Source organism: Anabrus simplex, chromosome 2 (genome assembly GCF_040414725.1).
Source record: "Anabrus simplex isolate iqAnaSimp1 chromosome 2, ASM4041472v1, whole genome shotgun sequence".
NCBI classification, from domain to species: Eukaryota; Metazoa; Arthropoda; class Insecta; order Orthoptera; family Tettigoniidae; genus Anabrus; species Anabrus simplex.
Genome location: NC_090266.1, coordinates 145,688,555 through 145,709,949, shown reverse-complemented (window position 1 = coordinate 145,709,949; position 21,395 = coordinate 145,688,555). Strand labels below are relative to the sequence as shown.

The 21,395-nt window shown below is 44.3% G+C and overlaps 1 protein-coding gene across 2 annotated transcripts in view; it reads left to right on the top strand.

Annotated features, from left to right (window-relative positions):
- Positions 1-21,395, top strand: part of LOC136862711 (protein suppressor 2 of zeste) — a 293,904-nt gene that overhangs the window by 257,254 nt on the left and 15,255 nt on the right. For both annotated transcript variants that reach the window (XM_067138930.2, XM_067138929.2), the window contains one exon: positions 18,367-18,447. In XM_067138930.2, the coding sequence (XP_066995031.2) occupies positions 18,367-18,447 (81 nt within the window). The remainder of the gene's footprint in view (positions 1-18,366; positions 18,448-21,395) is intronic.

Genomic DNA, 21,395 nt, shown 5'->3' with positions numbered 1-21,395 from the left:
ACTTGTTTAATGACCGGATGCCCTTCCTCATGCCAACCCTGTGTGGAGAGGGCTAGAAGTACCGGGCGAGTTGGCCGTGCGGTTAAGGGCGCGCAGCTGTGAGTCTTAATTAAGGTACAGTCCCAGCATTTCCTGGTGTGCAAATGGGAAACCACGGATACCATCTTCAGGGCTGCCGACAGTGGGGTTCGAACCCTCTATATCTCCCGAATACTGGATACTGGCCGCACTTAAGCGACTGCAGCTATCTCCCGTATACAAGCTCACAGCTGCGCGTCCTTAACCGCACGGCCAACTCGCCCGGTACTCCGGCACGACCCTGTGCTCTAGTTATTATTATTATTATTATTATTATTATTATTATTATTATTATTATTATTATTATTATTATTATTATTAATCAGCCGGAAATATAGTAAGCAGTTTGTCCTGTGACATCCGCTTAGTCTAATGGAAGATTGTGCTGAAAGAATGCAGTCTAATAAGCTCACCGGACAAAAAATTAGTTACCCTAGTGCGCACGCACATATGGATCTTTAAGCCTGTACAGTTGGCGCAGCGAACGTGTCCCGTGTTCAGTCGCACGCGCACTGCCTCTACGTGAGCATAAGGCAGTAGCGACCAGTGAGACACTGATGTTTCAAGCAGTGTGTTCGTTAACACGGGTAGATGCAAGGATGTGACAGAGTGGCGAAGAGGGGCAATCGCGTTTGGCCGTGCCCATGGCCATACGGTGCATGAAGTTGCTGGATTTGTTGGTTTTTCGCAGCAGACTGTTCCATGTGTCTACGAGCAGCGGTATACTACACGTGGCCACGAAACACGTCGTCAGAATTGTGGTCGGGAAATGATCCTGACTGAGAGGGACCGGAGACGCGTTTCACGGCTTGTGAATCAAAATCGCTTCCGAATCCGACAGGAATTGCCGCAGTGAATGAACGATGGTCCATCCCAAACTGTTAGCGAGATAACTTTGCGACGGGACCTGCATGCAATGATCATTTGGAGTCGGTCACCTCGCAAGAGGCCATGCCTCATACTGGCACATAAAGCTGCGCATGTTCAATGGGTTAGAAATCATCGAGCATGGGGAGTAGCTGACTGGCGGAACGTAATGTGGTCTGACGAATCACGTTTTTACCTGTATTCCGATGGCGCACGTCGTCGAGGCCAAATGAATCATATCATACTGTAGGCTATATGTGCAAGGTCAGGGTCAAGCCAGAGGTGAGACTGTGATGTTTTGGGGGTGTCTTTCGTATCATGAATTTGGTCCGCTCATTGAGGACCATTAACATGAACCACTATGTTTATTTAAACATTCTGGATGATCAGGTGTTGCCCTTCAGTCAACATCTGCGTGAAAGTACGCTATTGATACCCTGATTTTTCAAGATGACAGCAGCAAAGTTCATTGAGCTGGACGCGTATGTGACTGGTTTTTTGAACACTCCCCTACCCTATTAGATCTCGATTGGCCTGCAAAATCACCTGACATGAACCCCGTTGAATATCTGTGGGCCCTGTTGGAACACCGGGTAAAACGCCGACATAAGCATCCCCACAATTTGGTGGAATTGCGCGAGCAAATCCTCAGCGAGTGGATTTTCCAGGACTCGACGTCCCTGCACAACCTTGCGGACTCATTCCTAACCGAATCCTGGCGGTTATCAAACGGTATTAAATGGTGCTTGTAATGATTTCTCCAGGGTGGCTAAAGTTTTGTGCGGTGAGCTTATCTCGAAGGCTGAAAACAGTACAGCGAGTATGGTGTGAAAATTAGCCATTACAAGACTATAAAGTGAGGTCATTAGAGAATAAACCTAAGGGGACTAAATGCCAGGTAAGAAATACAATTTTTTTTTTTTTTTTTTTTTTTTTTTTTTTTTTGCTATTGGCTTTACGTCGCACCGACACAGATATGTCTTTTGGCGACGAAGAAATACAAAATAAAAGCTGGTAGATCATTTCTAGTAACGGTATTCAGAATGTTTATTCTCCCAAGAAAATAGTGTAGGCCTACTTAAGTGAAATTGAATCAAGTTTTAGCAAAGCTAATAAAGGGAGCTCGCATTTGCGACCAACGGCATTTTGTAAGAAAGAAATCAGGCCATGAACGAACCTTTTTTTCCCGTATGTCTGCTTTCAGTCCGACTTTGTTGTACGGGAGTGAAAGCTGTGTGGACTTGGGATATCATGTTCGTTAGTCGGAAGTAACAGACGTGAAAGTAGCGAGAATGGTTGGAGGAATATACGGGTGGGAACAATGTCAGGAGGGTACTCGGAGTAAAACCTAATTTAGGAATGAAACGATGGGTGAAGCTGAACACATAAACCGGCAGCAGTGGTGGGGTCATGTAAGGCGAATGGAGCAGGAGAATAATGGGCTTGGCCGTGGAGGGTATGACAAGCGGAGGAAGACCTAAGTGACGATGATTAAACTCAGTTTTTAATTATTTAATGATAAAAGGTGTAGAAATAAACCAGGTAACAAAGCTAGTTGCAAATAGAGTGTTGCGGAGAGGCTTAGTTACTTGCATTGGCTTCTAGACTGCAAGTCACCGAGCATGTGGTCGTGCGGTTAGGGTCGGGCAGCTGTGAGCTTGCATTCGGATGATAGAGGGTTCGAACCCGACTGTCGGCAGCCCTGATGATGGTTTTCCCTGCTTTCCCATTTTCACACCGGGTAAATGTTGGGGTTGTACCTTTAGACCACGGCTGCTTCCTTCCCATTCCTAGCCCTTTCCTCCTATCCCATCGTCGCCATAAGACCTATCTGTGTCGGTGCGACGTAAAGCAAATAGAAAAAAGGACTGTAAGTCTGTAATGAAAATGGTCGGATAAACCTTTGACGATTACAAGCTACTTCCCCATCGGTGTAGGTGCAGGCCTCGTTACTTTAGTCTTCCCCTTGTTATCTTCGGAAGTTAGCTCAATTCATAGCTGAGCGATGGAGGACGCCGATCATCAATGGCCTGCCTTAGCATTTGTGCGTCGAGTCTGTGAGGGTACTTGTCTCTCTCCCTCTCTCTCCTACGGTCTTCCTTTCCCTTACATCAATTAATTTTATAATCAAGGAAATTTTAAGTGGAAATATATACGTTAATGACAACCATATTCTCAGCTGCAAAGCGAAAGAGTGACGAAGTTTAATGAGATATACGAAGTTAGGTTTAGAAAACAAACACACAAACAAATGAAAATATTACAGAAGAGAGAGTTATACAGAATACAAAAACTATTGCATAATTGACTGTATCATATCGTTATCGTAAACGATTGGTGGCGATAGAAACCGACTGCAAATAGCTTAATATTTCTCCATTTTGACTATTGACCTTCGCCTTTGGCGCCTCAATTACTGGCGGCTGATTAAGCAGCTAGCCGCTGAGAATTGGTAGTAGGCCGTTATTTTCTTATTTGCACTGTCGCTGGCGAAACAGACGTCTCCGTAAGCTCATCCATTGCAGTTTCTTTTCTCTTTTACCGCGAAGAGACAACTCGTGTGCTCTTCCGAGAAAGAGAGGGAACAGAACCGGTCTGGTCGTGCCGGTGTCTTAAAGCGCTCTCCGGATCAATGTGTTGTTAAGTACACCCTGTGAGCGAGTAAAAGGCGTGCATAATTCACGATTTGGGCTCAATTAGCTACTAATGTGAATGAAACACGAGGGTTTCATTGTCAAATGCATAATTATGATAATTTGCTACATATTTACATCCGCGTAAATGTAAAGGAATGAATTGTTCGCTAATAGTCATGTTTATGCATTGTGATCACTTTTTCCCTAAAATTTCTTTAATGAAAATCCACAGCCTGTTTCCAGTCATTGGACCGAGTCAGGAATGGAATGAATGAAGCCCTCATCCAGCGGCGAGGATAATAATTGTACCGGCTGCCGAAGCCTGTCGCACTCCTCTGGGGCAATGATCATTGAATAAAAGATGAAATGAAATTATATTGGAGAGTGTTGCTGAAATAAAAGATGACAGGGTAAACAGGAGTACCCGGAGAAAAAACTGTCCCGCCTCCGCTTTCTCCAGCAGAAATCTCACATGGAGTGACCAGGATTTAAACCACGGAACCCAGCAGGGAGAGGCCGATGTGCTGCCACCTGAGCCACGGAGGCTTAAATTTCTTTAACCACTTTGCAAAGTATATTGTTACATCATATTAATGATCACGGAAACGAAAACAGAATACAAATAAATAAAACTAAATAAGAATATTTTTGAGGGAGTTCGGTCACAGCAGACCCCGTCACATATATCAGTTCGAGTGTGATTCATAGCATATTATTGGTTAGTGTAAATGGATTGTTCTTAATAGTTTATTTTTAAGTTCAGGATATGAGATCGCTTATGATGGGATATTTATTGCAGTAATGAGTGCCGTACATCTGGGAGTATAAGTTATAAATGTATTGTTTGGTTACGTATGATTATTATATTGAAAAGACAAATCACTATAATGGATAATTTTTAGATTGATCAAGCACCAAAACTAAGACACTGGTACTGTGGACATTTATTTCATCTCTGTTCATCGTCTGAATCAGTTTCTACGAGGAGACGTACATAGTTTTAATCGAAGAGAGTCCGAGTTTATAATGTGAAGCACCAGGAACATTTATTAAGCTGAAGAGGAATTTTTGAGCCGTTTTATCAGTGTGTTCAATGCTGTATGGACTACTTAATTCTCGATGAACTTGACTTGTTTCGCACATACCATGGAGCGTTCACGGAAATGCACAGTACCTTCTTCGAGAACACTTGTACTCGGTGGAGTCAATCACTGATATTCTCTTAGGGCTGTCGCCCAAATGATAGATTGCTATGGCAAATCACCATCACACCACACCATTAAGTAGGGATGGAACTTAAGAAACAGAGAGATGCATCCGCAAAAATAAGAACATTACAGACTTTTCAAGTGAATTCTTCTCTATTAATTAATTTTTATAGAGTAGAGTACGGTACGTTATAATATTATTCGTAAAATGTATATCAAGAGTCTGTTTCCAGTCATTCAACCGGTTCAGGAATGGAATGAATGAGGCGCCCATCTATCGGCGAAGATAGGGATTGTGCCGGCTGCCTCCTCTGGGGCAATGATTAATGACTGACAGATGAAATGGAATTATTTTGGAGAGTGTTACTGGAATGAGAAATGAAATGTCGTATGGCTTTTAGTGCCGGGATATCCCAGGACGGGTTCGGCTCGCCAGGTGCAGGTCTTTCTATTTGACACCCGTAGGCGACCTGCGCGTCGTGATGAGGATGAAATGATGATGAAGACAACACATACACCCAGCCCCCGTGCTATTTGAATTAACCAATTAAGGTTAAAATCCCCGACCCGGCCGGGAATCGAACCCGGGACCCTCTGAACCGAAGGCCAGTACGCTGACTGTTCAGCCAACGAGTCGGACACTGGAATGAGAGATGACAAGGGAAACCAGAGTACTCGGACGAAAACCTGTCCCGCGTCCACGTTGCTCAACAAAAATGTAAAATGGAGTGGCCCAGATTTGAACAACGGAACTGAGAGGTGAGGGCCGCCTAAGCCGCGGAGGCTCGCAATATTATTAATCAAATAGGGAATCAAAATCACCAATTCGAAGACCAAAACAATAATTGCAGTCTGTCCCAACAATCAACCAGCCAAATTACACAAGTCGCAGGCTATGAAACCGTGAGTCACTTTGAATAACTGGGATCTGTCTCATCACTAACATTAGCGACTGCTAGCCCGAAATAAACAGGCGCATCGTAATGGCCAGAAATTTGACAGCAATGCTCACTCACATCTGGAAGATCACCGTCATGAATAAACACATATTGGTGCTAACTCTTACATGTGCGGCAGAAACTTGGGCTATGAGGATGGCAGAATACATCTTTACATAGGGTTAGAACTTCACAGAGTAAGTCTACAGAACTATATGTACTCTTTCTTCGTGTTAATTTCTTTAAACACCAAAACCCAAACCCCATGGCGCAACAGCCCCGAAGGGCCATGGCCTACCAAACGACCGCTGTTCAGCCCGAAGGCCTACAGATTACGAGGTGTCGTGTGGTCGGCATGACGGATCCTCTCGGCCGTTATTCTTGGCTTTCTAGACCGGGGCCGCTATCTCACCGTCAGCCCTCAGATGCAGGTATAAATCCCTGACCTGGCTGGGAATCGAACCCGGGACCTCCGAGTAAGAGGTACGCACGCTACCCCTACACCGCGAGGCCAGCTTCATTAAACACACAAAAGAATATTTTTCAGTATAAAACTCTACTGTTGTCATAGTGTTATGTGAAATTTTGCTTTTAATAACTGTAGAAATATTTTATTTCTTTGTGTTTTATATTTTTTTCGACTCCTTGGCTGAATGGTCAGCACTGAGGCCTTCGTTTCAGAGGGTCCCGGGTTCTATTCCCGGCTGGGTCGGAGATTTTAATCCCGTCTGATTACTTCATCTGGCTCGAGGACTGGGTGTTTTTGTTTGTCCCAACATTCTCTTCGTCATATTAACACAACACACCACACTACCAACCACCACAGAAACACGCAATCGTGATTACATCCCTCCACATGCAGTTAGCGTTAGGGAGGGCATCCCACCGTAAAACAGGGACAAATAGGCTACACATGTGCGACACAGTTCGCACCCGCGACCGCACGGGTGTGGGAAGAGCGGCAGAAGAAGAAGATTTTTTCCAATCAGTCAATCATCAATGATCTACATTTATGGCAGTCACCCAGGTGACAGGTATTTCCTAGCCTTTTCTTTAATGATTTCAAAGAAATCGGAAATGTATTGAACATTTCTCTTGATAATTTAGTCCAATCCCCGACTCTTCCTGCTATAAATGAATAATTGCTCCAGTCTGTCCTCTTAAATTCCAAATTTATCTTCATATTATGATCTTTCCTACTTTTAATAGCTCCGCTCTACCAATGTCATTCCACGCAAACTCTCCACTGATAGCTCGAAACATTACACATAGACGAGCATCTCGTCCCCTAACTCCCAAGTCTTCCCAGCCCAAAGTTCGCAACATTTTCGTGGACTACTTCTTTATCGGAAATCACCCAGAACAAATCGTGCTGCTTTCCTTTGGATCTTTTCCAGTTCTCATATCAAGAAGGCCTGTGTGGGTCACATACACTCCAATTGGTTTCTTACCAGAGACTTACACGCCCTCTCCTTTATATCCTAACTACAACTCTTAAATACTCTCATAACCACGTGCAGAGATCTGTAACCTTTCTTTACAACCTCGTTAATATGATTACCCCAATTAAGATCAATCCTTATATTAACACCTACGTACTTAGTGTTCCCTACAAGGTACTATACCGAGCTCGATAGCTGCAGTCGCTAAGTGCGGCCAGTATCCGTTATTCGGGAGATAGTAGGTTCGAACCCCACTGTCGGCAGCCCTGAAGATGGTTTCCCGTGGTTTCCTATTTTCACACCAGGCTGTACCTTAATTAAGGCCACGGACGCTTCCTTCCAACTCCTAGCCCTTCCCTATCCCATTGTCGCCATAAGACCTATCTGTGTCGATGTGATGTAAAGCAATTGCAAAGAGAAAAGGTACTATTACCTCATCAACACAGTAATTAAAACTGAGAGGACTTTTCCTCTTGGTGAAACGTACAACTTGACTTTTCGTCCCATTTACTATCAAATCAGTGCCCGCTGCCCATCTCACAACATTGTCTCGGTCCCCGTTCAGTCACTCACAATCATGCAACTCATTTGGAGTTTGTTGGATATTCTCCTCCCCAGATCTTACAGGCCCATATGATCAATGGACGTATTGTGATGACTGATCACTGATCAGAGGGTACTCTGTGTATTGAATGTACTTAGTGACTAATTTGTAACGACTGACTGTTTTCTTCTCTGTGTCCAAGATAGTGAGATTGAGAGACTAATGTCAGTAAAATTACTGACAGGGCAAACAGCTCCGAGCGAGTTGGCTTCGCGGTTTGGTCATGTAGCTGTGTGGTAGTGGGTTAGATCCCCACTTTCGGCAGCACTTTTCCCTGGTTTCCCATTTTCACGCCAGAGAATTGTTGTGCTGTACCTTAATTAAGGCCATGGTCGCTGACTTCCAGTCCAATCCCTATCCTGTCTTCGCTGGAAGACCTGTGTGTGTCAGTGCGCCGTAAAATAAAGAAAGCAAATATTATCAAAGAATCCCTTTCAGAACAAAACTTCGGCGTACTGATGGCTATTAAGATAGCTTACCAGAACTGAAAGGCACTTTTAACGCATAGGGATTTATTAGTAACAACAATAACAATAGTGCATTCATACACCTCTAAATAACCTACAAACGACCTCAATCGGGATCCAGTCCACTATCTTGGGACCAGGCCGACGACTAACCATCGACGCCATTGATAATAATAATAATAATAACAGCACTGAGACAGATTACGGACCATGCAATTTAAATACCTTAGCGGGATCATTACCCCAAATGACAATGAAAAGGAAGCACTGGGGAAGAGCGCAAGGAAGTTGGAATTAGCATTTAAAATGAGCCATGATACTTATAGATCCCTAACTATCTCCTACCAGGCTACACTGAGACACTACTGCGCAGTAGTCGGACCGGCATGCCTTTACGCTGCAGAAACACTTCCGAAAATGGAAGATATGTCGATCGAGGAAAATGAAAGGAAGTCCCTCGGAATTAATTTTTGGTCCTAAGAAAATGTTCTTTTTTCTATTTGCTTTACGTCGCACCGACACAGATATGTCTTACGGCGACGGTGGGATAGGAAAGGCCTAGGAATTGGAAGGAAGCGGCCGTGGCCTTAATTAAGGTACAACCCCGGCATTTGCCTGGTGTGAAAATGGGATCCACGGAAAACCATCTTCAGGACTGTCGACAGTGGGGCTCGAACCCACTATCTCCCGATTACTGGATACTGGCCGCATTTAAGCGACTGCAGCTATTGAGCTCGGTCTAAGAAAGTGTCCGAGGGTTTCGTCTTTCACATGATGTCAAACAAGGAACTGTAAGCGAGAGTCGAAAAGGTCACAACCGTTATGAAGAAACGAAGGTTAACCTTTTATGGTCACGTGAAGAGGTTGAACCTGGAGAGACTGACTTAAAAATTGCTGACTTTCCAGGAATAGTGGAAATCTCATTCCCGCTGGCTGAAGGAGGTGCACAAAGACATATGGGTAAATTCTATAAGGCCAGAGGACATAATGGAGAGGACCTTTTCAGAAGAAAGTTGTGGGGTTAAGGGATAATCCAGAGAAAGAGCCTGAAAAACCACGGAACATCTCGGCGGAGAACGGCTGAAAAGGAGCGGGGTTACTATGTAACATAAAAGTGTAAGTCTAAGAAATAGAGGCAGGTGGCTCTTGTAACCGTAGTCCATAGTTGGCTGTATCGATGTAAGTAAATAATAATAATAATAATAATAATAATAATAATAATAATAATAATAATAATAATAATAATAATAATAATAATAATAATAATAATAACATTCCTCAATGCCAGAGTGACTGGCTCGTTTTTCTTTTAAGACAGGATGCCGTTCCCGGCGCCTTATTAATTTTCATGGCTTTATATCTGAAAAGCGCCAGAGGAAGTGGGAGATCTCGTGCAGTGGAAAGACTGTTGGTGGTGAATGAAATCTGATATGGATATGCCATTGTCAAACTTTCTCCAGTGGGAGATGAAGTGCTGGGATCAAATAAAGTTGAACAACTCTAAAGGTGGAGATGACGCGGACCTGAATTCCATTTTTATTAACCAGAAAGTACTTTCCGCATTCTTGAAACATTGAAGCTCATTGAGGCTCATGGACGGCGTAACATTAAAATATTTATATGACTCCACATTATGGTACCAATGTAGTAAGTGTGTATGTGCTGGAGGTCAGAGAGATAGGAGAGGTTAGGGGCCACGGGAATTTATCTCTCTAGTGACTAGCCAGTCCACTGATAACATTCGTTTATCAACTATATAAAGTAAGAAAATGTGTTAAGACATGTGGCTAAATGCGACACGGAACAGGGTAGCTCGTCGCTTAAAGGCATGGCCAGTTATAGCGAGTTTCTGTACACGAGAGAAACATATAGGCCTAGGTTCGAATCCGACAGCCATGAAGATTTTCCATCTTCAGGGCTGCCGACAGTGCAATTCGAACCCACTATCTCCCGAGTGCAAGCTAACAGCTGTGCGCTCATATCCGCACGGCCAACTCGCTCGGTTGTAGTACAGTGTAACCTTGATATATCGAATCACCTCGGGAGCTAAATTTTTTATTTCGAATTATCGAAATTTCGAGATATAGAGAATACCGTTTTTGAGCATGTATGGCACATAATTGAATCATATGTATCTCCGGGCTTATACTGAATACATGATTTTAAGAGTATATAAAATATACAAACAAACTCTATTTTACGGCATCACTTTAATTTTAACCTTTATTATAGTAACTTTTAGACAAAGCCTCCGTGGCTCAGGCGGCAGCGCGGCAGCCCTTCATCGCTGGGTTACGTGGCTCAAATCCCGGTCATTCCATGTGAGATTTGTGCTGGACAAAGTGGAGGTGGGACAGGTTTTCTCCGGGTACTCCGGTTTTCCCTGTCATATTCCATCCCAGCAACACTCTCCAATATCAAATCATTTCATTTCATCCGTCATTCATTTATCATTGCTCCAGAGGAGTACGACAGGTTTCGGCAGCCGGCACAATTCCTATCCCCACCGCAAGATGGGGGCATCATTCATTCCATTCCTGACCCGATCGAATAACTGGAAACAGGCTGGGGATTTTCATTTTCATTATAGTAACTTTTTTCTTGCTATTGGCCTTACGTCGCACCGACGCAGATAGGTCTTGTGGCGACGATGGGACAGGAAAGGGCTAGGACTGGGAAGGAAGCGGCCGTGGCCTTAATTAAGGTACAGTCCCAGCATTTTCCTGGTGTGCAAATGGGAAACCACGGATACCATCTTCAGGGCTGCCGACAGTGGGGTTCGAACCCACTATCTCCCGAATACTGGACACTGGCCGCACTTAAGCGACTGCAGCTATCGAGCTCGGTGTAACTTTTAGAAGACAGGATACGTACATACAGTAGTGAAACCTCCGTTAACACCTTTGGAAAAAATTCCGTTAGCCTGCTCTGTTTGTTACTGTTAGCCTTTCCTCCCTTCACGTTGTAACTTTTCGTCAATACCATGCAACCGAGATTCGCAAATGGAGCTTGTCATCTACGACTTCGTGCGTTGCTTTCGTACGTGACCGGTAATTAGTTCACACCCGAGAAACAGCGAGCCTTCACCGATGTTCCGATCACTAGAAGTTTGAGTTTTTCCGGTTCCCGTCATGTTAGCTCCCAGCATCATTGTAACCCTTTCTTTACTTGTTAACTGTTCCTCACAAACCACAAATGTCGTATTGCACAGTTAATGTTCCACAAAATTCGAGTTACAGAGAATTTTTTGCTTCAAGGGAGGAAATGTTTGCTTCGAGAAATCGAGAAATTCGTGTAACCGAATTTCGAGTAATAGAGAAATAAATACACGTGAAGAATAGGACAAACGGCCGGGAATTTCAAGTTAACCGGACGAGTTGGCCGTGCGGATAGGAGCGTGCAGCTGTGAGCTCGCATCCGGGAGATAGTGGGTTCGAATCCCACTGTCGGCAGCCCTGAAGATGGTGTTCCGTTGGTTTCCCATTTTCACACCATGCAAATGCTGGGGCTCTACCTTAATTAAGGCCACGGCCGCTTCCTTCCCATTCCTAGGCTTTTCCCGTCCCATCGTCGCCATAAGACCTATCTGTGTCGGTGCGACGTAAGGCAAAATAGCAAAACATTTACGTTACTTCGAGATCCTGGAAATTCGAGTAATGGAGGTTCCAGATATCGAGGTTCGACTGTAGTTTCACTACGAGTATTATGCTAGATATGGCCGCTTGACTCTCATTATCGCGAGTTCAACCTGGCAGAGATAGACGGATTCTGAATAAGGTAATTTTTAAGTTCCACGAACTACTTTTATTATTATTATTATTATTATTATTATTATTATTATTATTATTATTATTATTATTGTTGTTGTTGTTGTTGTCCTCCTCTGTGATGTAGTTGTTAGCGTGATTAGCTCCTCCCCCGGAGGCCCGGGTTCGATTCCCGGCTCTGCCACGAAATTTGAAAAGTATTACGAGAGCTGGAACTGGGTCCACTCAGCCTCGGGAGGTCAATCGAGTAGAGGGGGGGGGGGTTTGATTCCCACCTCAGCCATCCTCGAAGCGGTTTTCCGTGGTTCCCTCTTCTCCAGGAAAATGCTGGGATGGTACATAACTTACGGCCAAGGCCGCTTCCTTTCCTCTTCCTTGTCTATCCGTTCCGATCTTCCCATCGCCCCACAATGCCCCTGTTCAGCACAGCAGGTGAGGCCACTTGGTGAGGTACTTGTCCTTCTCCCCATTTGTATCACCTGACCCGAAGTCTCACGCTCCAGGACACTGTCCTTGAGGCGGTAGAGGTTGGATCCCTCGCTGAGTCCGAGGGAAAAGCCAACCCTGTAGGGTAAACGGATTAAGAAAAAAGAAATAAATTCTTAGGGTCTATTATTATGAATATTATTATTTATTAGCCTATTATTACAGAGTTAGTTCGTCGTGTGGTTAGGTGCACATACAGTACCTGTGAGAGGCCGGAGCGTCATATGTCATTGTTGAAGGGCCTATATACAGTACACTTCTATTCACACATTGGCAGATCATCATTTATTGGAAGTATTTGAATTTTTAACACTTTCTCCTGAAGAAAAAATAAGGTTTGAGACGTGCATTTTTACCGTAAGTCCACAGATATGGTAAATTTAACGAAATACTGACTTCGATTCAGGCGCGTGCGTCATCGTACTTCGGGCGGGAAGATTAGAATAGAATCGTAAACTGCTCCCGGTATCATAAATCTTGAATGAAACAGCCTCCCCACATGTTACTCCACCGAGCAGCGCTTGGAATGGGTGGTAGCATCACGGAGCCATTCCACTGAGATTCTGGTGACGGCATTCACCGCGCAGTGCCGTTTCCTCCATTAACCCTTAACCATAATCCATTCATCTCCCGCCTGTCAGACAAAAACGTGAGGAAACAGTGCCATGGGATCTAGCATGAGCGGGAAGAGCACAACTTCCAAAACCATCTTCAGCATTACTGTTCTCCGCCTAACTGATATAATGTTTTCCCCTTAAAATTGTGCCCGTATGTTTACATTCTTGGACCGAGCGAGTTGGCTGTGCGGTTTTTGTCACGTAGCCCGTAGCTATGAGCTTGCATTCGGGAGATGGTGAGTTCGAATCCCACCGTCGACAGCCCTCAGTGTGTTTTTCCGTGGTTCCTCCTTTTTAAGTCAGGGAAACGCTGTGGTTATACCTTCCCTACCCTATACCTTACCCATCGTTGCCTCGCCGAAAATATCTTAGTGCGATGTTAAACCACTTGAATAATAATAATAATAATAATAATAATAATAATAATAATAATAATAATAATAATCATAATATCCGCCTCTGTGGTGTCGTGGTTAGCGTGATTTGCTGCCACCCCCGGAGACCCAGGTTCGATTCCCGGCTCTGCCACGAAATTTGAAAAAGGTACGAGGACTGGAACGGGGTCCACTCAGCCTCGGGTGGTCAACTGAGTAGAGGAGGGTTCGATTCCCACCTCAGCCATCCTTGAAGCGTTTATCCGTGGTATCCCGCTTCTCCTCCAGGCAAATGCCGGGATGGTACCTAACTTCAGGCCACGGCCGCTTCCTTCCCTCTTCCTTGTGTATCCCTTCCTACCTTCCCACCCCCTTACAAGGCCCCTGTTCAGCACAGCAGGTGAGGTCGCCTGGGCGAGATACTGGTCCTCCTCCCTGGTTGTAAGCCCTCGAACCAAAATCTCACGCTCCAGGACACTGCCTTCGAGGTGGAAGAGTCCGTTGAGTCCGAGAGGGAAAAACCAACCCTGGAGGGTAAACAGATTGAGAAATAATAATAATAATAATAATAATAATAATAATAATAATAATAATAATAATAATAATAATAATAATAATAATCTTTGAACTCGTTCAGATTCGATGTAATCAGTTTTCAACACTTCAGTGTTAGCAGATCACTTACTTACTTACTTACTTACTTACTTACTTGTAGACGTACTTGGCCTACTTTGTGTTGACTGTTAGTGCCATTGTACGGTAATCAATTTATTGGCTGCTACCTGTAATAAATCACGAGGTTTTACAACTAGAGCTACGTCATCTGCTACAATCAAAGGGTTCTGTGAGTTTAAATCAGGCTTTCGATTCCTGCAGGCGTTCTTCATAATGAGAGCGGGAAAGTCGTGCTGTAAGTAGGTCTCGTATGGAGCGGACGAGCAATGTAAGGTGACTAGCGACATAAAAGTGCAATTGATGCTTGGTACTTCTTGATAAGCTGCACCATTAATGGAAAACAGTTCGTGCCACGACTACGTCGAGTGTGAAGTCGGGTTACTGGCTGGTGGGGGCAGAGGAGGGGAACTTGGCGGAAGGCCCACAGCGCCATGACCTGCTGTCGTAATGCGGTCTATTTCAGATAAGATGTTATGCTAGGGTCTAGCGTAACGCAGATGGTGCAGTCGGCGACGCAATATAAGCGCCGGTCCTGGCCTGGGTCAAAACATTAAGTTACTATTCATTGCAGGCTAGATTTAACTTAATTAATCCATGGTGAGTTAAGGATGGAAACAAACTTCTATCGTTTCGAAATGTGATACGGGGACATGACATACGTGTCCGGCTCCATGGCTAAATGGTTAGCGTGCTGGCCTTTGGTCATAGGGGTCCCGGCTTCGATTCCCGGCGGGGTCGGGAACTTTAATCATAATTGGTTAATTTCGCTGGCACGGGGGCTGGGTGTATGTTTCGTGTTCATCATCATTTCATCATCATCATCATCATCATCACCACCACCACCACGACGCGCAGGTCGCCTACGGGTGTCAAATCAAAAGACTTGGATCTGGCGAGCCGAACTTGTCCTCGGACACTCCCGGCACTAAAAGCCGTACGCCATTTCATTTCATGACATACGTATGTAGTTCGTATCAACGTGCTATTGCATTACTACGTTCCCTATCGGCCTTGAATTTATTTATTACCAACTAGCACTGCGTTATTAGTTGTTTGCAGCGCCGGATTAAGGTGTTTGGGGGCCCTGGGCTTTTTAAAATGAGGGGCCCATTCTTCATAACATCACGTAAGACTAGCATACTGAAGTTGTTATAGAACTACTTCCACTTAAATTGATGAATAGGGAAGTGTTGAAATAGACTACAATTTTTCCGTATTTTTCATGTTATATTTCATAATGCCAAAACATAGGCTATTCTACATTTGTCTTATCACAATCAAAGCGACATACAAAACAGAACTTACGTTTTTGGCATCACTAGGATATTTTCTATTCATTTTACAAGAACATTACAGTTGTAACTTACAAATGGTTCAATAATCAGAGGTGAACTGGAAGTTCTCTTCCTGATGAAAAGATATAGTATAGCATGCGCATTCCACCGTGCTTCCCCTGTCCCCTCTCGCTCACTTCCTAGACCTCTTCCCCCCCTTTCCCCTCTGCCAGTACCCGCAAGCTGCCAGATTTAAATTTTCTTCAACATAAACCTTTACAATAATTACAGTGCGTAAGTAGCGAGGATTCGTGTCTCCGGATGGGAATTGATTCTAGCAGTGATGAAATACTAACCCGGACAGCTGATAAGAAGGAAGGAAAAGTGCGTGTTCGATACTTTGCGAGCGTAAATATTCATATACTGTACATGCACGGAGGTGGAGCAGCAGGCCTTTTTATACAATTTTAGGTTCGGCCAAGGGCTGGGGCCCCTTGGCACGCGGGGCCCGGGGCTGCAGCTCCTTTAGCCACTCCCATTAATCTGGCCCTGGTTGTTTGTATTGTGGTTCAATTCCTCGTCACCCTGCTGATCATGTGAAACTACCCTAAAAATGTCAGTCTCCGTAGCGTAACGGTTAGAGCTATTAGCTGCCGACCTCGGAGACCCTGGTTCTATTCCCGGTACCTACTCTGAGATTTAAGGTTGGCAAGAGAGCTGGTATGTGGATAAAATCGTACATGATCACTTCCATTCGGGGTGTGCCTGGAATGAGCTGCTCTACCCCATGATGAGGACACGAATTTACTTACCATACCTGATGGACCTTTGGCTGCCAAGCGACCGCTGCTCATCCCGCAAGCCTGCAGATTGTGAGGCGATGTGTGTCCAGCGCGACGGATCCTCTCCGCAGTTATTCTTGCTTTCTGGACCGGGGCCGCTATCTCACCGTCAGATAGCTCCTTAATTGCAATCATGTAGGCTAAGGGGATCTCCAACCAGCCCTCAACTCCAGGTAAAAATATCCCTCACCTGGCCGAGAATTGAACTCGGAGCCTCCAGTTCAGGGGCAGAACTAGGCAAAGGCTAGGAACTTCGACCCTAGATGTTAGCCGAGCTGTGCAATCTTTTAAGTTTGGGTCATACTGTCATTAAGCGGGGCGTTTCGTCTTGCTTCTTTCTCAAGAGGAGTGTAGGGGTAACATCGTGCCTCCTGCCCGGAGGACCCAGGTTCAATTCCTGGCCGATCCAGCGATTTTAATTTTGACTCATGGCTGGAAGAGGGATGCATTCAGCCTCGCGAGATCATTTGAGGAGCTGCTTTTAATCAGAGGAAGCTGATCCGATGACGAACCCTAACCAGTACGGCTGAGGATGTTACGCTAACCACCGAAGACACTTCAATATCTGCAGGCCGTCTGGCTGGGCAGCAGATTTTTGGGAAGCCAAGGCTCAAAATAGATCCAAACCTATGCAGAAGAATGTATTTACTACTGCGTGTTTCTTTTTCGAAATCTGTTTTACGTCGCACCGACCCAGACATATTTTATGGCTACGATGGTGTAGGAAAGGGGTAACAGTGGGAAGGAAGCGACCTTGGTCTTAATTTTTTTTTTTTTTTTTTTTGCTAGGGGCTTTACGTCGCACCGACACAGATAGGTCTTACGGCGACGATGGGATGGGAAAGGCCTAGGAGTTGGAAGGAAGCGGCCGTGGTCTTAATTAAGGTACAGCCTAAGCATTTGCCTGGCGTGAAACTGGGAAACAACCGAAAACCATATTCAGGGCTGCCGACAGTGGGGTTCGAGCCCACTATATCCCGAATGCAAGCTCACAGCTGCGCGACCGTAACTGCATGTTTCTGTGGTAGTTTGGAATGTTATATTTTGTAAGTAAATGAAAAAGTGTGTTATGACGAATAGGCCTACAAACATCCGATCTCGAGCTAAAGGAATTAACTAGTCAAAGTTAAGATCCCCGACCCTGGCCGGGAATCGAACTCGGGGAACCTCGAACCGAAGGCCACTACGCTGACCATTCAGTCAAGTAGCAGGACAGGTGACACAAGGTAAAGGAAGTTTCTATGTAGTTGAAAGTTGTAGTAGACATCCTCAAGTATATTTTCTTTTTTGTGTCAGCACAAATTTGGCATAATGTGATGGTATTCACCAAGTGTATGTGCACGCTATCTCCTCTCCCATACTTTAAAATCCATGGCATATATTTTTAGAGCACTATCCGCGAGGTATAACCTTTTCCGAATATTCCTTCACAACATCTTTTTACGAACAGTTAGCAAAGCATTCCCATTTTATATTCAAGGTTGGTGGATCGAATCATCCAGCAAACTCGGATAGTATATGGTATATTTGTGATGATGTTACAAACTTTCAGAGATGATGGAGGACGGCAAATGGATAAATTTGAGATAAGGAACCGTAGTCCAGAAACGTTCGAGTCAAAAGTTATTAATAATCCAAGTTGTTTAATGTCCGTCCGTCCGTTCTTAACAGCCGCCGTGGTGTCGGAAGGTCGTCCAGCAGTAGTTCTTTAACGTAACGGAAACCAACTTTGTACTGCCGGCCACAATGACGTAGTGGATACGGCGTTGTTCTGCAAATCCCAATAACTTTTTACTCTAACGTTTCCGGACTACGGTTCTCAAATTGATCCATTTGCCGTCCTCCATGGTCCCTGAAAGTTTGTAACATCATCACGGATACACTCTGGATATGTCTGCTGTTAGGTCATCAGCCCAGAGGCTGAGTTCTTAAATACCAGAAAACTGTGTCTTATGGGTTTATTAAGGGACTCTTTCCAGGGTGTCTAAACTCAATAGCAATTGCAAGGACGTTTTACACATAGCAGAATATTTTCTTGTTGTCTTTGTAATGGTTGAATTCATTTACTTACTGAATGTTTTCTCTCAACAGGTGGAAGTGTACCACAAACGTGAATGTTTGTCTGACGAACTCACACTCATGGACGTTGCATACATTTACACCTGGAAAAGGGTGAGTATTTTCTGATATTAAGTCTTATAGTACCATGTCTCCTCAATAAGTAATAGCATTTATTTTGCTCAACCACTGAGTAAAACTTCGTAAATCCTAGCACAAGATATCACCTGATCAAAAGTGCACAAGACAAATTTTGATCAAGCAAAATAAACGAACAGTCGGTCTCTGTGGTATAGTGATAAGTGTGATTAGCTGCCACCCCGGGAGGCCCGGGTTCGATTCAAGGGTCTGCCACGAAATTTGAAAAGTTGTACGAGGACTGGAACAGGGTCCACTCACCCTCGGGGGGTCAACTGAGTAGAGGGGTTCGATTCTGACCTCACCCATTCTCGAAGTGGTTTTCCGTGTTTTCCCACTCCTTCTCCAGGCAAATGCCGGGATGTTACCTAACTTAAAGCAACAACTGCTTCCTTGTGTATCCCTTCCAATTTTCCTGTTCCCCATAATGCCCCTGTTTAGCGTGCAGGTGAGGCTACCTGGGCGAGGTACTGGACATCCTCCCCAGTTATATCCCTGACAAAATGTCTCACGCTCCAGGACACTGCCCTTGAGGCGGTGGAGGTAGGACGCCTCGCTGAGTCCGGGAGAAAACCAACTCTGGAGTGTGAACGTATTAAGAAAGTAAAAAAACTACAACAAAAAGCCGCATGCTTATTTATGTTACTTGCCATGGCCAGCATTCGCATTAATGTGTTTCCTTTTCATACGTATGTGTATTTTTACTGAGTGTCTAGAACTTAATACTTAGAGGATTTTGCTGTGAGTAAATATTATCAGGTTTATTTATGTACGTATTCTAAAACAAAATTATATAGTTTACAGTATACTTTCTAATTTTTTTATCGGAGAAATCTACATAAGTTAACTTATGCTATTTTTCTTATGTGCTTTTTTAGGCATAGGCATACATACATAGGCCTACATAACCAACATACGTACATACATACTGTATATAGGCTACATGCCGGGTTGAGTGACTCAAGACGTTGGGGCGCTGGCTTTCTGAATCCAGTTTGGCAGGTTCGATCCTGGCTCAGTCCGATGGTATTTGAAGGTGCTCAAATACGTCAGTCTCGTGTCGGAAGATTTACTGGCATGTCAAAGAACTCCTGTGGGACTAAATTCCGGCACCTCGGCTTCTTCATAAACCTTAAAGTAGTTAGTGGGACGTAAAGCTTATGTCATTATTTCATACATAGGCCTATACAGGGTGAAGCGAAATTCGCGCACTCGGGCGCCGCAGCGAGACTCCTCACATGCCATCAATAAAAAAATGTCTCACAAAACTTCGTCCTGCGAGTATATCCGGCAGAAACAGGACGTTGAAGAATGGCAATCTGGCAACACTGTAACCACATGTAGGGTAACTACCTCTGTCAGAACATGTTAGTCATGTTGTACAGTTGGTGCAATGGATAGAGTTAGGGATAGCATGCGTGGGGTCGAGGGGTTGATCCTGGGTTGAGGGGTATGTTTTTTATTTCGTAAATGTAGTCCAGGTGGTCAACAGAGAATAAATTCACGCCCACTGCGTGGAAAGGGCGTCTTTCAAAGCCGACCAATGGATACGACTGTTCGTCCATCTCTAGGATCGTAGTATGTAAGTGCAAATGGTTCCTAGACGACCCGCTGCAATCTCTGTTGACGATTAAGATGCCAGATACCATACCACCTGGAATACATTTTCGAAATAAAAAACATTCGCCTCAACCCAGGATCGACCCCTCGACCTCCTGCATGCTAACCCAAAACGCTATCCACTGCACCAACTGTACAGCAAGACTGAAATGTGCTGACAGAGATAGCTACCCTACATGTGGTTTCAGCGTTGCCAGATTGCCACTTTTCAATGTCCTTTTTCTGCTGGATATAGCCTACTCGCAGGACGAAGTTTTGTGAGAGACATTTTTTATTGCTGGCATGTGAGGAGTCGCGCTGCGACGCCCGAGTGCGCGAATTTCGTTTCATCCTGTATACATACATACACACACCGAGCGAGTTGGCCTTGTGGTTATGGTCACGCAGCTGTGAGCTTACATTCGGGAGAAGTGGGTTCGAACCCCACTGTCGGCAGCCCTGAAGATGGCTTACGTTGTTGCACATGTTCACACGAGGCAAAAGCTGGGGCTGAAGGCCTACCTTAATTAAAGCCACGGCCGCATCCTCCCCACTCCTAGCAATTTCCTATTCCATGGTCGCCATACGACATATCTGTGTCGGTGTGATGTAAAGCAAATTGTAAAAAAAAGTACATACATACAATACATACATACATACATACTACATAGGCCTACATACGTCTTCATTATAGCCTATAATGCCTTTCAGCGTTCAGTCTGCAAGGCCTCTGTGAATTAACTAAACTGCAGAATCACCTATTAGTATCTAGCTCAATGTCTTCATTGTCATCTTGATCTCCTTCTACTTCCCTTACACTCCATGACCGAGGCCTGTATCCTCCTCCATTCGAGTTCATTATAAATAGCCTTTATTTCCTCGTTCCGAGTAACCTCCTGCCATTCTGTTTGTACCAGCAATCATTCTCCCTACTGTCATGTCTGTTACTGCTAAGTTATGAATGGAACCACGAAAAACAATGTTAACAATTTAATTTATGTTTTACCAAACACCAGTAATAAATCAAATAAAACTTCTTATCACAGTAGAACCTCGTTAGTCTGAACCCCATTAGTCCGGCTTCGCTTAATCCGGGCAACCGTTTAATAATAATAGCCTACGTAAATGCAATTGCAGTATAAAGCTGAGTTACGGCTGCAGAAAGCTCTAAAACCGATGAATATGACCCGAATGAAGCCAAAACTTGGTGAAATTAAAGACCATCTAAACATTGTCATTAAATACGATGAAGATAATGATGAAAACATATCTGCATATTACGAACATTTGAATCACCTGCATGCGTTAATTATTAAAGAAATTAA